Source organism: Colletotrichum jinshuiense, chromosome 6 (genome assembly GCF_051148585.1).
Source record: "Colletotrichum jinshuiense chromosome 6, complete sequence".
Lineage (NCBI taxonomy): Eukaryota > Fungi > Ascomycota > Sordariomycetes > Glomerellales > Glomerellaceae > Colletotrichum > Colletotrichum jinshuiense.
In genome coordinates this window covers 1,897,210-1,913,801 of record NC_139313.1, presented here as the reverse complement: position 1 = coordinate 1,913,801, position 16,592 = coordinate 1,897,210, and the positions used below count along the sequence as shown (strand labels likewise).

At 54.6% G+C, this 16,592-nt stretch overlaps 6 protein-coding genes across 6 annotated transcripts; 4 read left to right on the top strand and 2 right to left on the bottom strand.

Annotated features, from left to right (window-relative positions):
* Positions 1-727: 727 nt before the first annotated feature.
* Positions 728-2,453, top strand: EsH8_VI_000495 (tubulin alpha chain; the record flags this gene model as incomplete). The annotated part of the gene is made up of 5 exons (XM_083271748.1): positions 728-739; positions 908-966; positions 1,040-1,350; positions 1,418-1,921; positions 1,975-2,453. 5 exons carry the CDS (start codon positions 728-730, stop codon positions 2,451-2,453), a joined length of 1,365 nt encoding a protein of 454 aa, XP_083126922.1.
* A 631-nt stretch (positions 2,454-3,084) lies between these two features.
* EsH8_VI_000494 (rRNA-processing protein NOP12) lies at positions 3,085-4,890 on the bottom strand (the record flags this gene model as incomplete). The annotated part of the gene is made up of 4 exons (XM_083271747.1): positions 3,085-3,588; positions 3,644-4,699; positions 4,757-4,823; positions 4,880-4,890. The coding sequence occupies 4 exons, from the start codon at positions 4,888-4,890 to the stop codon at positions 3,085-3,087; spliced, it is 1,638 nt and encodes a 545-aa protein (XP_083126921.1).
* Positions 4,891-5,604: 714 nt separating this feature from the next.
* On the top strand, positions 5,605-7,680 carry EsH8_VI_000493 (Sds3-like-domain-containing protein; the record flags this gene model as incomplete). The annotated part of the gene is made up of 4 exons (XM_083271746.1): positions 5,605-6,535; positions 6,585-6,654; positions 6,712-7,195; positions 7,246-7,680. 4 exons carry the CDS (start codon positions 5,605-5,607, stop codon positions 7,678-7,680), a joined length of 1,920 nt encoding a protein of 639 aa, XP_083126920.1.
* A 459-nt stretch (positions 7,681-8,139) lies between these two features.
* Positions 8,140-8,504, bottom strand: EsH8_VI_000492 (uncharacterized protein; the record flags this gene model as incomplete). The annotated part of the gene is made up of 3 exons (XM_083271745.1): positions 8,140-8,234; positions 8,312-8,439; positions 8,497-8,504. The coding sequence occupies 3 exons, from the start codon at positions 8,502-8,504 to the stop codon at positions 8,140-8,142; spliced, it is 231 nt and encodes a 76-aa protein (XP_083126919.1).
* A 1,045-nt stretch (positions 8,505-9,549) lies between these two features.
* Positions 9,550-12,070, top strand: EsH8_VI_000491 (RNA-processing protein PTA1; the record flags this gene model as incomplete). The annotated part of the gene is made up of 7 exons (XM_083271744.1): positions 9,550-9,893; positions 9,959-10,124; positions 10,176-10,306; positions 10,367-10,570; positions 10,626-10,977; positions 11,026-11,881; positions 11,937-12,070. 7 exons carry the CDS (start codon positions 9,550-9,552, stop codon positions 12,068-12,070), a joined length of 2,187 nt encoding a protein of 728 aa, XP_083126918.1.
* Positions 12,071-14,653: 2,583 nt separating this feature from the next.
* EsH8_VI_000490 (uncharacterized protein) lies at positions 14,654-16,144 on the top strand (the record flags this gene model as incomplete). The annotated part of the gene is made up of 2 exons (XM_083271743.1): positions 14,654-14,756; positions 14,919-16,144. The coding sequence occupies 2 exons, from the start codon at positions 14,654-14,656 to the stop codon at positions 16,142-16,144; spliced, it is 1,329 nt and encodes a 442-aa protein (XP_083126917.1).
* Between the last annotated feature and the right edge of the window lie 448 nt (positions 16,145-16,592).

Genomic DNA, 16,592 nt, shown 5'->3' with positions numbered 1-16,592 from the left:
CGATTGCAAGTTGTCGCTATATGAAGGCGTACACGTCAAACCCTTGTAAGCACGACTCGTGAAAACTGTAGGTTAGATTAGGGGATATTGCATGCACTGGGATAGAGAGTTGATGGAGGGCAGATGAGTCTTCTAACGGGCTGTTTGTTTAGTATGATATGTCTAGCTATGAAGTTGGAAAACGAGGAGGATGCTCGTGTAGCTGTCAGCCTTGTGCGGCTGATAAGCGCATCGTTGGCGAACCATCACAACGGCTGTCAAATGGGCAGCCGTCTTTTTTAGGCATTTTGTCCCTTCCAGGTACAAAGCCAACAGGGATGCAGGGGGCACCCATGAAAGTTGTCTTGTGTTCAACGCAGATGCAAAGGACAGGCGAACAAGACGCTTGGACCATGTAGCGGTGAGAGTGTCACCGATAATTGATTGGCTACGAAACCCCCCGCAATCATCAAAGCACTAGCAATGAGCGACAGGCGCTAAACCCGGCGAGGAAGGGGGGGACTACCCTTTGCCTTGGAGCCTATCGTGCCACTGGTCGGCATTGTCAATTGTGCCCCGCCTTGCCCACAACAAGCGGCCCTCCAAACCTCTGAAAACCATCACCACACCTTCCTCCCCCCTAGCTCTTCCGAACCTCAACTCTGCGCTGCGCGCGTGAAAATATTCCCTTTTCCAATTCCAACCTGCGTCGCAGCATTCTCTCAGGTTCGTCGAGCCACAATACATCATGAAGGGCGAGGTAAGTGAATGCGCCTACCATGGTTTTCTTTCTTGTTCCATCCCCATTGTCGCAGCTTTGGATCGTCGGCTGGCTGCCCATTTCCCGAACCCGATGCAACCCCTGAAATACAGCCTAGCTACCAATTACCTCGGTGTGAGACCCAAGCACTAACGGAATTGTCTCCAGATTCTTCACCTTCACCTCGGTCAGGCCGGTACCCAGCTGGGTAACTCTGCTTGGGAGCTGTGCGTTCATCTCCATCCCATACCTTCCTGATCCGAAAGAAAGAACCCCGATGGACTGACCGCCAACGCGCAGCTACCTCCTCGAGCACGGCCTCGGCTCCGATGGTCGTCCTGACCCCAACGCCAAGGATGTTGTCGATGGCGGCTCCTACGAGACGTTCTTTACCGAGACTAGCAACGGCAAATACGTTCCTCGTTCCCTCTTTGTCGACCTCGACCCCTCCCCCATCGACGAGATCCGAACTGGTGGCTACCGCCAGCTTTTCCACCCCGAGCTGTTGATCAGCGGCAAGGAGGATGCTGCCAACAACTACGCCCGTGGTCACTACACCATTGGCAAGGAGATGGTCGACAACGTTATTGACCGTGTCCGCCGTGTTGCTGGTTCGTCTCCATTTGCTGCTTTCTTGCCCGTCGCCCCCCGCCAAGACTGACCGGCAACTCTCTGTAGATAACTGCCACTCCCTCCAGGGCTTCCTGATCTTCCACTCCTTCGGCGGTGGTACTGGCTCTGGTTTCGGTGCTCTTCTGCTCGAGCGTCTGTCCACCGAGTACGGCAAGAAGTCGAAGCTTGAGTTTGCCGTTTACCCCGCCCCCCGTGTCTCGACTGCTGTTGTCGAGCCCTACAACGCTGTTCTGTCCACCCACAGCACCATTGAGAACTCGGACTGCACTTTCCTCGTCGATAACGAGGCTGTCTACGACATCTGCCGCCGTAACCTCGACATCCCCCGTCCCTCGTACGAGCACCTGAACCGCCTGATCGCTCAGGTTGTCAGCTCCATCACCTCGTCTCTTCGCTTCGATGGTGCCCTCAATGTTGATCTGAACGAGTTCCAGACCAACTTGGTCCCCTACCCCCGTATTCACTACCCTCTGATCAGCTACGCCCCTGTTATCTCGGCTTCCAAGAGTGCTCATGAGAGCTTCAAGGTCCAGGAGCTTACCTTCCAGTGTATGTCGCCACTCCCATCCAACTACAGGGGCAAGGATACTAATGAATCGCAGGCTTCGAGCCCAACAACCAGATGGTCGTCTGCGACCCCCGCAACGGAAAGTACATGGCCGTCGCTCTCCTGTACCGTGGTGACGCCGTTCCCCGCGACTGCAACGCTGCCATCGCCGCCCTTAAGGCCAAGTCTTCCTTCAACCTTGTTGAGTGGTGCCCTACCGGTTTCAAGCTCGGCATCAACTACCAGAAGCCCATGGCCGTCCCCGCCGCCCCTGGCGATGGTGGCCTCGCACCTGTCGACCGTTCCGTCTCCATGCTTTCCAACACCACCGCCATTGCCGAGGCCTGGTCGAGATTGGACCACAAGTTCGATCTCATGTACAGCAAGCGTGCTTTCGTCCACTGGTACGTTGGTGAGGGTATGGAGGAGGGTGAGTTCAGCGAGGCCCGTGAGGATCTTGCTGCTCTTGAGAAGGATTACGAGGAGGTTGCTGCCGATTCGTTCGAGCCCGAGGAGGACGATGCTGAGTACTAAGCCGGCTCCGGAGATACTCGTTCTCGTTTCGCGGCTTATCGGTTGCTGCGACGGGCAATGACGAACCTGGTAGTCTTGGGCGAAACGAATGCACGAAAAAACTTGTTTCTTTGGCGGCCGTTGGGAGTATCGCTTCGGTAGATTTCTCTGTTGTTCTCGCCGAACGGACACGGATACGGACACGCGACGGCACTGGATTACCCCTTAACCCTTGAATGGATATTTCGGAGTCAAGCTCGAGTTGATAATAGATGAGACCAAATTCCTTTCTTCTTCACGAGTAAATACCTGCCCCCTTTTTTTTGTTTTGATGAGAATCGTTTGTGAATTTGATATCTCTCATTATTGAGTGTACTTGATCTACATGGGCCGTAGTGGGGTCATAAACCAGGCTGCATTATGCGAAGATGGCATTGGCCTTGATACTCGAATCATCCGCAATTCTCGGCAACCCAGTTGTTTTGCCAAGTTGAGCATTACAAACCATAATCAAGTATGATAAATACTTTAAAAGTCATTATTTTTGGACGCCTTTTCCCGACGCTTCTCTATGCCCACCTTGGTATTCCCATGAGACTAGTACACGTGAGACATCTTCCTCCTAATACAACTTTCCCCCCTCTTATCAATCCTAATCGGACTTTTGCTTCTTCTTCCACTCCGACGCTCTCTTTGCACCACGACCCGTTGGCTTTGACTTCTGCACTCCGCCCTTGGCCTTGTTTCGCCTGCCAAACTTAAGATCCTTCGGTCTGCCGTCCTTTGCGCTGGCACGCCGGCCCTCGAAGATGAAGTCCTCGGGTGCCTTGATCTCGTCCTTGGGAACAGCGCCGGAGCCGTTGGCCCTAGGCGGCCTCTTGTCGCCGCCCTTGCGCTCGCGGTAGGCGCCGGAGCGACCGAGCAGGCGACCCGCACGACCGGCCAGGGACTGCTGCTCGGGCGTGATCTTCGCCCGGTACTTCGTGCTGCCCGGCGCGCCAGCGGCGCCAGCTTGGGCCCTGGCCTTGTTGGTGCGTTCCATGGCGAGAGCGGTCTTGTGGGGAGCCTTGGCACGGGTAACGCGCATGATGCGAGGGAGCATGGGAGGGTACTTCTTGCCGTCCAGGAGGAGGGCGGCTTCCACGTGGTTGCCATCCTGTGATTATTAGCTTGGTTTTGTAAGGGGTTTGGTGGAGCAGACTGATACTTACGTAGAACTGAACGTAGGCGAAGCCCTTGCCTACTCTCGTCTTGGGGTCGCGCACAACGCGCACATTCTCAACCTTGCCGGCCTGCTTGCCGAACGTCCTCCAGAGACCCTCCTCGATGTCCGCGGGGACCTTGCTCCTCTTCTTCTGCACTGTCTCGCCGTTCTCATCCGTGGTAACGATGGTCTCGTCATCGATGAAACCAAGGTTGCCAACGAAGACGCAGCGGCGGTGATCCGTAGGCGAGGGGTGAGCGACGCTGTCGACGCGCAGGTGGCGGTCCAGCACAACGGTGCCGTTGAGCTCGGCGACGACCTTGCGCGCGGCGGCGGGTGTTGAGAATACAACGTAGGCGTTGGCAGACTTTGTCGTCTCCTTCATGAGGGACTTGGTGATGTAGGCCGCGCGCTTGGGAAGGGCGCCGCCGGAGAAGGCGATGGAGCGGAATCGGATGGACTCGATTTTCTGGGGAGGGGAGGCGTCCTTGTCGAGGACGCTGGAGAGATGGGCTTCGAGGGTGCGCCTGGAGGACTTGGAGTCAACGGCGTCGGAAGCGACGTTGGAGAGGAAGACGGTCCGGTTCGCCTTTTCCAGCTCGGTGTCCTTGGTCTTGGTCTTGGCGTCGGCGGCCAAGGACTCGTGAACCCGGACTTCTGTGTCTTCGCCCTCGGATGATGCCTCTGAGGTTGCGTCGTCCCCATCTTCCGCCTCGGTACCCTCCTTCTTGGTGCGCTTGCCGGTTGGGTTTTCCTTCTCCTCTGCTTCCGCAAGCTTGCTCAGATATTTGCCCTCGATGTCGTCCTCCTCCCGCTTGCGCTTCCGTTCCTTCTTCGGCTTCGTAGTGGCCTCTGCTACTTCTTCCTCGGTAGAAGACTCGAACTCGGCAGCGTCCTCAAGATCAATGTCCTCGTCGCTTCCCAGCTCCGACAACTCCTCGTCATCTCCCTCGTCGGCGTCGGGGAGCTCTTCGTCAGAGTCGGCGTTTTCAGGTTCGGGCTTTGCCTTGGGAGGAGGCAATTCAGTGTACCTCGCCTTTGAAGGAGCCTTTACGGGTCCAGCCTGAGTTATGTCAGTATTTTCGTGGTCCAATTGGTCGAGTTATCGTCAAAGACTTACACTGGATGCGAAGAGAGCATCGAGGGTGGGGTCAATGGCCTTGGCCTTGGCGACAAGTTTTGAATTTCTGTTGCATGTTAGCATTTTGAAACATATTCCTGGACAATGGCGCATGAAAATTACCCTTTCGCCATTCTTGCAGTAAGTTGTTTGCTTGTATGTGAGTCCCAACGTTCTTTAACGGGCCTGCTGTAGATGCACCGGGTCCCCCAAGTCGCTTGCGCTCAGAAAAAATATCGAGCTCGCTCCTCTATCGCTTGCTCTGCGCTCTGGCCCGATAAGAAATCTCGGAGTGTCGGACGCTGATAAGAGGCGGAACAACAGTCGATTGGTGCAAAACGTCAGAAGGCCGCTATTTGCCGAGAACAAATGCCCCGTGCCCACTGTTGTGCCAGCGTTCACCGCTTTCGCTGTCAGGGCGAAGACTTGGTTCTGCCGACCGATGCTGGTTCCGCACTGGGGGGGACGGGAAAGGCACAGAGAGGGAGCAGGTGAGCGCATCTCTCATGGAGAGGCAGGTCACTAACGCTTCTCTTCCTTCTCCGAAAACCCACCACAACACCACCACCCGTGCTCGCCCACGTCTGTTTTCGGGACCAGACAATCACACGCGTTGATGCTTCTCTCAAACAGCTTTTATTTACCTATTGATTTTGGCAGACGCTCGCTTTCCTCCCCACAGCAACCAGCCCGCTTCTCCAACCTGGTGCTACTGCTTCCTGTCCCTCCGCGCCCCGTCTTCGTTCCCACGAAAACTCGTCTACCCGAATTGCACCTACCCACGACCTATCCCACCTCCAAGACACCCGGTTTGATATCGCAAATCCCAATATCATCCTCTTCTTTCAATGGCAGCTACGGCGTCAGCGCCGCCTGCCCTCTCCCCAGGGCAGGCGACGCTCGATCATGACGATAGCAACATCTCCAGCCCTCTGAGCGACGTCGAGGACAAAGACGGCGAGGGCGAATCTCTCGATGGCATGCAGCTGGATCTCTCTCAACCAGACCATGACGAAGCGCTCGACTCCGACAGCAACCTGTCCGAGGCGAACGATACCGAGGCGGAGACTGAGCGCCTCTACGACACCCCGCAGGCCCAGCGACACAAGGACGTGGTCGTCAATCAGTTCAACGACGGTCAGATCTTTGATCGTACCCCGAGCAAGCTTCAAAAAACATTCTCTCTTGACGCCGCCGACGATGGCGACGATGAGAGCCTTTCCGATCACGACGACGTGTCGATGGCCTCCAGCCGCGGCGACGACGAGGGCTCGCCTAGCAAGCCCAAGAAGTCCACCGAGTTTCCATCTGTCGAGGATGATTCTGAGAACAATGATAGAAAGAAAAGAAAGCGATCGCCGGTCGCGGAATCGTCTGAACCAGGCCAGCCCGCCAGGAAGCGCACCGGATCCGTTGTCCCCCAAGAGCTGGACCAGCACAAGAAGGACGTGGAGATGCACGAGCATGATGTTCCGTCCACAAAGTCCCTTACGGGCGATCACTCTGCAGCCGAGGACAACGTCCAAGGACTCCCACCAGCTAAGCGGGGTCCGTCGCGCGACGGCCACAGCCCAATCAAGGACTCGCAAATAACGAAAAAGGTTACCCGAAATGGCAGCAGGCGAAAGGGCCATACAGCCGAGGTCCACGAGAACGAAGGCCATGACGGTGATGCCCGGGACGAGAGTCGGGGCGACGAAGATTCAGGACCTCAAGGCGACGACCATGCCGAAAATGAGGGTGACGATGACGCAGAAGCCACAAAGAATGACGAAGAACGTAAGCAACACCTCAGCTAATTGCTTGTTCGTGGGCTGATATGGAACAGTCGAGAGAAAACGTATAGCGGTCGAAGAATGGACCGATCTTGAGGAGAAGTTTGTGCTTTTCCGTGAGCGGTGAGTCTCCCCCAACTAGCAAATAGCACCCGGCGTGCGCTTACGGACTTGCTGCAGCTTGTACAAGGATCGACTCGAGCGACTCGAGCAAGAAGAGCTCTCTCTGCAAGCCGAGCCTCCGACCCACCCCGAATACCTAAACATGAAGCAATGTTTGGACGACAGGCTCGAAAAGAAGCTCCGTAACTTTAGTAAAGAGTACGAGCTGTCGGTCGAGGCCTTAGAGCGACTGGCAGTGGCGCGTCGAGCTCAGATCTGGAATCAGTTCTACCAGGGCGCACGAGAACAGCGCTCCAAGATGCTGGAAGACTTGAACAAGGAGTGGTACGAAACTCAAAATGCTAGGCGAAGCGCGCACAGCATCCCGGACTATGGCCTATTATTCCCGGCCAACTCTGCGCAGCGCACGAGGAACGCTGTTGCGTACAACTCGGAAGTTTCCTTCCTGGCAGGACTTGCCAAACACGAGGGCTTCCCCGCTGTGCCGCCCATGCGAGGCGCGAACCTATTGGAGATTGATGACGATCTGGAGGCCATGAAGGTTAGCCAAATACTGGACACTGCGTTTGAACAATCATTGACCATTCTTAGCGCAATTCGAAGCCTCGGCAGCGATCAATAATGCAGCCTATCGAGGATTACCAGGCAGTCGCATTCGGAGGGAACCTTGGCCCTGCTGGTGAACAGTTCATCAAGGACACACCATGGGCCAACCCGAATCATATTGCGCACAAGATCAGCTCAGGGCCTGCAGCACCTGGACCTCGTGTGAATAGCCCATTGCAAGGGGGCAAAGCACCAGCAGGCCCGCCCAACGCCCAACCGATACCGGCCTTATCAAATGGCCATGCTGGCCCGCACACTTCGCCGCCAATGAACCGTTTAATATCAGCATCTCCCGAGATGGTACGAACGGCCAATGTTCTTACCCAAAGCGCCCAGATGAAGCGCGCGGGGAGCCGCACGTCCAAAGTTGCAAAGGACTCGACTCCAAAACAAGAACCAGTGACAGCAATGGCAAGTTAGGGCGGCATCACCGGGCGGCTGACGGCGTTTTCGAGGCTTACTGTACTGTTATGATACCCCACGACGGCTTGGGCAATTCGCCCCTTCTTTTTTTCTTCTTCTTCTATTTAGTTATGTTCGCGCCGAAGCGACAATGCGACGGACTTGTTTGTTTAGTTTCCCATAGATTTGAGACGGCTCTCTTGGGGTGCTGTCTTGTCTGGATTAGGGGGCTACATTTGCATTCGGATGAACAGGATTTCTCCTGTAATGAGACATATGTACAGAATTGCTGATTGAGGATTTGGTATTCTACATTGGTCTAACCGGCGTAGGAAGCGAGTTGGCCCTCGCTGGTATATATTACACAATGCAAATGCCCCTTCACATGGCGAGTTGTTCCCGCAGTTGTCCTGTCGGGCGCGTCCCCTTGCGACGGGCTCTTCGCATAACTACACTCATCTGCTTGTCATGACCAACTTAGTTGGATTTCGCCGGCTGCTGTTGCCTCGGGGCATCGGGGACCTTGACGTCTTCGAACTCGTCCTGGCCGACGGCCTTGATCGTGTACCAGTCTGAGAGTGACCTAGTTAGTTTGAACCGCTCCTTCAAGGTTTGCCAACAACTGAACATGTGGAGGGCCGCCACATACACACTGCGCCGACGAAGCACCACAATCCAGCACCGACAGCGAGGTTCTTGGCGAGGTAGGGCTTGCGTGCACGAATCAGGGCGGGACCTTGGCGAAGGTTGCGATCGTAGTAGGAGGATTTCTGCGGGCTGTGTTTTGCTTGTCAGACCACTCATCCGGCGTGGGCAGGAGAACGGGTGGCGTACATCGCCATTGTGAATTGGTCTTGAGTCCCACGAGTAGACTTTCTATCGAGTATAGCTGGGTGTTGAGGTTTGGAGACGGATATTGTAGTTGACCCTCAGGCGATCGTGGTTGCGCCGCGGATGGAAATTCAATGTCGCCTGTCGCAAAGGCCTAGCGAAGTACGGATAGAGGAAATTCACAGGCCGAACATTCCCTCGATGCTGATTGGTATCGATAACACGGTTGAAGTTCGGGTGAACTGATAATGACGTCGACTAGTCCGATAAGTCTACGCAAGGGCCCCTGCCAATTGTTGTTTGTGAAGCCCACGGAGCGCCAAGAGTGCATCGCTGCCTTTATGAGAGACAACTTGAGGCAGCTCTGGAAAATGAACCGTTTCTGCCACATCGAGCTCTGATATTCAAGCCAATTCCCCTCTCCGCCTGTTGGATTCTTGTGTGAAAGAGATGGGGTTTAGTCATTATCTTCTTCTCATCTAAGCTCTTGTCTCCTTCAAAAGCAGCACCGCTTATTTTCCCCCTCCACCAAGCACTGGGACCACCTCTGCAGCGCGGAGCAATACCGACGCTGAGGCTCTAAGGCAGCCGGTGCGCTAACCGAAAACAGCCAACAGTGGTCGACACGCCCCGTCACAAATCCGCGTCGCTTGTCACGCAGTCCCTCAACGTCGGCAGGTACTGCTGCTTTGCAAGGCAGGAAACCCTTCAAAATCTTGGAGCAGGGAAAACGAGGCAATCGCATCGCCTAGCAGAGACCGACTACTTGAACACGCCTAGTCGCCCTCTCAATTCTCTCCATCCACATCGACGAATTGCACGATTCTACACGATTGGGACCTTGTGTTTTTCAGCGCGTTAGAGGATGGTGATCTGGAAAAGCTTGAGCTCTCCATATTTCGACAAGTCGCGACAGCTCCTGCCATCGTGATCTCGAAGCCTTGCGTCTTTGCCAACTTTCGACCTCTACAGCCACAAACTGGCGCATTTTGACATATTATTCTTTCGCGAACCATCTAGACCCGTAGCGTCTCTGTCTCCAAGCTTGCAGCAATTATGGCGGCCCCTTCTCCGCAGGCGTCCGTGAGCGACCAGATCCGCCAGCTCAACGATGCCCGCAAGCTCGTCCTCGGCGACGTCAAATACTACCCGACTGTTGTCAAAAGCATCCTCCCAATCGTTGGTCCTTCAGCGCGCGTTGAACTTCGAAGATGGGGCGCCGACTTCCTGGCTGAGGCGTTTGCGACGCCCGCGCTTCCTGGAAGCGAGAAGGAGACGATGCAGCTCTTTGTGCTGGACACGCTGCAGACCATGGTCGAGAACCCCAAGGAGGACGCCCACGTTCTTCGTAGCGCTATTCAGACTGCAGCCAGTATCTATCCATTTGCGCTCCGATGGATGTACGTGCGCCCCTGCTTCCGAGTATGCTCTGTTCGTGCAAGCCGGAGGCTAACTAGAGCGATAGCATTAACAACTCGTACGATACCCTCACGTGGGAACGGATGGTCGCGGTCAAGACAAGCATTCTGAGGATATGGGACGATACCGAGCCTACAGTGCGGATATGTTGCATCAAGTTCGCACAACGTGTCGTCCTGGCGCAATCGGTGGCCAATCCCAACGAACCAAGAGTAGGCCCAGCCAAGGATATTGCTTTGTGGTGTTACTGACATTTTGCTCAGCGTGGTGACTCTCTCGATATATCACTGGATAAGATCCCGCCAAACCATCAGACGTTGGATGCTAGGACGCTTGACGCTGAAGGTGCTGGTTTGCTGGACAGAATGCTGAGCGTATTGCAGGAGAACAGCAGGTAAGGATTGCATTGGCAGTGGGCGTTCGATCACAGCTAACCACAGCACCATGGTCATAGTGATGTTCTTCTTGTTGATGCCACCTTGAACTGCCTTTCCATCTTGGTCCGCAGTCGGCCAGGTACGGCCAACAGGATCCTGAATGCCGTGCTCAACTTCAACCCCATGAAGCTCGCAAACTCGCCCATGACTCCTAGAACTCGCGTGATGGTCAAATCGATGGAGAAGACTACTCGTATGCTCTTGATACATCTGTCCAAACGGTACAGCCCAAAACCCTTTGTACATCCCAATTCCCTGACTAACCTCGTAATGCAGCGACCCTCACAACCCCATGGGGCCACGGATCCAGCAGCATGTTGAGAGAATGATGCGCATGCGGCACGAAATCTTCGACGAGTCCGGCCGAAAGCGAGCCCTTGAGGCCCAACAACACGCAGATGTTGATCCCAAGCGTCAACGGGTGGTGCCCCAAGTTGCAACAACGCCGCAGATACAAATCACACCGCTTCCACCAGGACCTCACAGTTTAGGTGACGTCTTTACCCTCACCGGAAGTGAAGGACTCAAGGCGTTCGATGTGGCGACACTCCCAGCTGCCCTGGCCGCCAAAATCAGCATCACAACTCTCATCCGCACAGATGCGCAACTCTTGACGAAAGCCATCGAGGTAAGTCGCGGTGCTGAATACGAGAGAGCTTCCGCTAACTTTACCTAGGGCATTCGGGGACGGCTCAACACATTGGCCGCCCAGCCCGCACCGCAACTCAACCCTGAAACTGCCCCTCTGGGCGTCGATGAGGATGACGATGATTATGAACCGGACTTCTACGCCGCCGAGGACAATGAACAGATATTGAACAAACTTGATAGTGATCCTGCGGCCAAGCCAGATGACGGTGACTTGGGCCTGAGATCATTCAAGCTACCCCCTCCACCGGCGCTTACCCCAGAATTAGCGCTCAGCGCTGGCCAAGGCTCTGTAATATCCCTTTTCCAGTTCGTAAAGACGTTGGAAGACCCCGGAAAGAAGTCCAAGTCTGGCATCAACCGGTTGGCAGCCAGTACCAATGATCGAGAGTCCTGGATTGCCATCATTACTCGTCTTGCAAGCCGATCATCAGCAGGCTTGGAGGTCATCGGCGTCAAGGACGAGGGTAGTAGCGCTGCATCGCGGTTGTCCCTCGGCAACAGTATCCGAGACTCGTTGTACACATATGTACTCGAGGACTTCCGACGCCGTATCGATGTTGCAATCACCTGGTTAACCGAAGAGTGGTATAACGACCAGCTGCAGAAGAAACAAGAGGGAGATCATCCACTTCATTACGAGAAGTGGGCACTCAAGCTGGTCGACGGCTTCTCGCAATATCTCAACGCCCAGGACAAAGTTCTCACCAGATTCTTGGGCGAGATCCCCGAGCTTAGCCCGGCCATTCTGTCACGCGTCAAGCTCATGTGTCGCGACCCGTTGGTGGTGCCACTGGCTCTGACAAGTTTGTTGTACCTGGTCATGATGCGGCCGCCCGCCAAGGAGCTTGCTCTGGATACGGTCCAGGATATCTGGACAGAGTGTATGTTTTGCTTGCCTGAGTGTATTGTTGATTGGATACTGACGAACCACTGCAGTCGAGGACGCACGACCATTGGCGGCCAAGTACTTGGTCAAGTTCCGGCCGGCCTTCTTGGAGTCGGCCAAAGCAGCTGCGGAGAGTGGCAGCGGTGCCCTAGCAACAAACAACACGGCAGCGATCAAAACATAAAAAATGGCCGCGGCCAGGGTCGGTTGGATGCGGCCACTTGGCGACGCGACGACTTTCGATTTCGACGCATATGCACAACGCAAATGCAGGTTTGATTAGGACGAAAACTACTCGTGGTTAAAAGACTTGTGAGGTTGCTACAGCATCCATCTTCCAAGTCTACGGGTGTGTTTGATGGAAATATTTTGATGGTTACCGAGTCCAACACTATACCCTAGAAAAAAATTGGAGTGAAGCAGCGAGAGTCTTGGGCCTCTTAGATTGGGAGGATGATAGTGGCAAGAGCGGTTACGGCGGGAAACTAGCATGGCATAGGCCTGGCGTTTCATTGGGTTCAAACCATGGGTTGTACGGATAACTGTGTGCATACATACGTATTTCTAGGGCGGCCCGGATAAAAGAGGCCCGAAAATGACGCTGAAATGAAGTTTTGGGGGGGATTCAATGCACGCAAATCCTTTTTTTTTCTTCACCATTCATCCAGGTCCTATCACAAACACAAGGGCACGGGCTAAACACGCACAAAAGTGGCCGGGCACGGTGAGAAAGTGACAACCGCTGGCTACGATCATAGATTGGCTAGACCCTAGGGATCACAACGTCTGGAAGCCTTTAATTGAGCTTGGCATGTCATGTTACAGGTGGGACAAGACATAATCTGTGTGTTGTCTTTCGAGCGTGAGGGGAAAATACAATGATTACCAGGCGGGTAGAACATATCGGAGAATTTATGTCATGCCGGGTGGGAGGGGCAGTTGGTAGATCAGGAGGCTCTTTGGCGCTCAGGGGTATTGTACGAGCCTCAGTAATAACACCATGCCTACCTAGGTAATCAGGTAATATGATGTGCGTTTATGGCATGCTTACAACATAAGCCGTTGCAGCTGCCAGGAAAAGATGCGAAGAAAGTCAAAGATTTGACGAGGTTCTCAAGTCAATTTTGAGCCGAGTGGCGCTTTGGCAGGTTTTCAGCTAGAGCTTTGGGGAGGCTGAAGTCTGCTCATGTGGGTGGGAAGTTTCAAGATAGGGTGGGTTAAGGGGTTCATCCGGAGGGTTCTATATGTCTCGTTTTCGAGAGCCTCATTCTATTGTGATCATTGGATTGGGGTTCTCTGAGGAGGTCAAAAAAAAAAGGGGCCTGCGAGAGGTCAAATCAGGGGACGAAAACTCTTAGATCCAATCGACGCCGGGGTCTGGTTGCAATGTGATGGTGAACTGGGTTGTCACTGACACCGACCCGCCTGCGGTAAGACAGGCAAGCCCGATATTGCCGTAAAGGTAAGGAGAAATCTGGAATTCGGAGCAAAATAAGGGCCGGGATGAGCTGTCGGATAGAGGGGAACATGGCTGGTGCTGGGCGAGTTCCCTTCTCTTCAAAATGCTCTCTCAATGTTGTTAAAGGAGCGGCGTTTATGCAAGGAGGTGATATGCTGTCATGCGGAAACGTTGAGAGGACGGTAGGTGTTTCTTTTTGGCCCCAAGTGCGGTGGTTCATTCATGGTTCATCGTCTTGTATAATGTACCAAATTCAGTATCGCGTACTATGTAAAAAGAAAGGGGTTTTCCCGTGTTAAACGTGAGGGAAATTCGTTGTTATGCGCATCTATATGATGGAGATGTCAGTTTTTCCCCCTCGCCTTTCCCTTGCCTCACGATTCAGCGCAACATACCTTGGCTTAGGTAAGTAGCGCAAGACACAGGGCTACTGAGGCGGGACCGTGCATGGCTTCTTTTTCACGGGACCAGGATTACCAGGAGTGACGCAGCGATCTTCGTTGCTGGGGAACAGGGTAGCCTCCTGCTTTTTAGTGGAGTTTGGCCAGGTGTCTGTCGCCTGTTCGGTACGGACATCACTGTTACCTTGCAGTGGTATTAGTGGCCAGCCCGCCCGAGAGAGAGATTGGATGCCTCTCAAACAGGTCCACGGGTGTGTGTTGTGCTGTTCCTTGACGCGGGTGCGCTGGTTCCTGTGCCTTGCGCCTGTGCCTGTGCATGTGCCTCGCTGATTGACGGCAACAGACGTAGGAAAATCACCCGAATTCCATGCATCCCACACCAAAAAAAAACCTGGGGCTGCTCAGAAAAACGGCTGCTGCACTTTGGATCTGCTTAATGCCTGTCTCGGCCACTTTCTGATTAATTTGGGCTGTCCCCTTCTCGCTCGACCCTCCTTTCCGGTGCCTCCTGTCAGACGAAGATGACCTGACTGACTGACGTAGCCCGGCACGGACTTCTGCTGTAACCTGTGCCAACGAACGCTTTTGATTCCCTGGACTTTTCCAAGAGAACCGAGATTCCCGTCCTTTTTTTATTTTGCCTTTCGCATTGCGCTGCCTACCCGGACATCCGCCCATTCCATCCCCCCCTCCCCCCATTAACCCTCATTGGATCCCACGTCAGCCGCAGTCCGACATCAGACGCACGCCGCTTTCGACCACGGGTAGACACCCCAGTTGAAAGACGAACCGGCGCCCCCAACTTTCCTTTGCTGCAACCACCACCGCCGCCAACGCGACTGCTACAAACCACCACCGCGCCGACCAGCCAACCTGGCCTAGAATCAAAAGACGATGAATGAGAGACATGCCTAGTCGACTGCAAAAGCCACACAAGAAAGAGAAGCAACGACTTCCCTCCAACCCTCCCCAAGTACCCGTCTTCAATATCCAACAAGAGTTTGCCTCCGGTAAGGGTCCCCGTCCTCGCTGCGCTTTGCTTGAAACCTCGCCCCGTTCACCGCCCGCCCACTCCTCTAGCCTCTCTTTCGGCAGCCTCCGTGGTAGCACTGCGCCTCAGTTGCCGATCTGGAATTTCGGGAGAACTTCTTGCTAACTACAACTCCCCAAAGACCTTCGCGCCTCAACCTCTGCCAACGATCCCTCCCCGACGACGCCCTCGCTAAATGGTCCCTCGAGCCATCATTCCCTTGCACCACCCCCCAGCGGCGTCCGCAACAGTTGCATGAACACTCGCTTCGACGGAAAATTCCAGTCGACGTCGAGCCCTACCCTGTCTCCTAGAGGCGCCCCTAAAATGGTACAGACCATCCGCACAGTACCCAGCTTCGAAGCCGCGAGCGACACGAGCTCCGACGCCCCGTCACAAAACTCTGCATTCTCCAGCTCCGTAAACAGCAACGCCAGCGCAGTCAGCATGGCATCGAATCATCAAGACAGGACACCCGTCAAGTTAAAACACGAATGGAACGGCGGGGACTCCACGTTGAGGGTAGACTCGACAAAGAGGGAGGAGACGCCGCTTGCCGACGACGAACATGCGGTCGGGGGCGCGGAAGCCCAGCCCGCAGGTTGGGATTCAACCATCGGCAAGGCGGGACTGGGAAAGACGGGACGGGTCATCAACAAGCTCGTCAGCGACAATGAGTCTCTGAAGCGAGACATCCAAATTGAACGGCTACGGTCCGAGGAAGCGAAGCAGGCGGCGAAGCTTGTCGAGGACAAGATGGAGCGCCTCATCAGCGACTACGAGAGCCGCCTACTCGAGGCAAACGTCACCAAAACTCTCTTGAGCCGCAAAGAACGCCAGGTCGAGACCCTCAACGCAAATGTCGATCTAGAGAAGAAGCGCACGGCGGATGCACAGGAGCGGGAGCGCTCATGGCGCGACGAGATGGAGAAGATGCGCTCCAGCACGACGAAGCAGGTCGAGGACGCCAACACCCACGCCGCGTTGATGGAAGGCCGCTATACCGCCATCAGCTCACACTGGAAAGACCAGGGCGACGAGGTGAAGCGCGCACATCTGAAGCTCCGCGCCGAGATTGCTGGACTCGTGGAAGAGCGTAGGAGAGACGACGAAAAGATTGCAGCGCTGAGGGACTTGTGCGACCAGCAGGACGGCAATATTAAGGAGCTGAGGCGGCAGAAGGAAGAGATGGAAAAGACTTTTGCCGAATACAAGTTGCAACAGGAGCTTGCCCTCAAGGATATCAAGACCGGAGCGATAGAGAGGAGTGCGGAGCAGGAGAGACTACTCGAGGAGACGAAGGCGACGTTGGCGAAGTTGAAGTGGGCGCTCAACGTCAAAGAGAACGTCAAGGACCTATTGCAATAATCGCCTTGGCTTATCCCAGTCGGACGGCCTCCATCGAGCGGCCCCGATCCCACCCTCGACGACCGCATCCTACCGCCGCTATCCGATCCTGAGCATAAAACCATCCTCACCTAACCATAACCTAACGACAGACCCGCTGCTTTCCTCCACTCTCATATCTGCAATCTACTCCGCACCAGCGTGAGATGCAACAAAACATCAAGACATACACAAAAGCTGTGTGTAGCGACGAATCACAATGGCCCATAGAGAGAACTGGACCCTAAGATCAAATTTGATTTTCTGTTTTTCTTTTTTTTCTTTTCTTCAATTCTAGGTCGACGACGGGTACCCAAAGAAACAAAACAAAAAGGGGTCGCATATCAGAATTAGAACCAGCACAACCGGGGTTTTCTGGATACGGGGACAGGGCTTGAATTTCTTGTTTCCCTTCGTGTTTGGTCGGCAA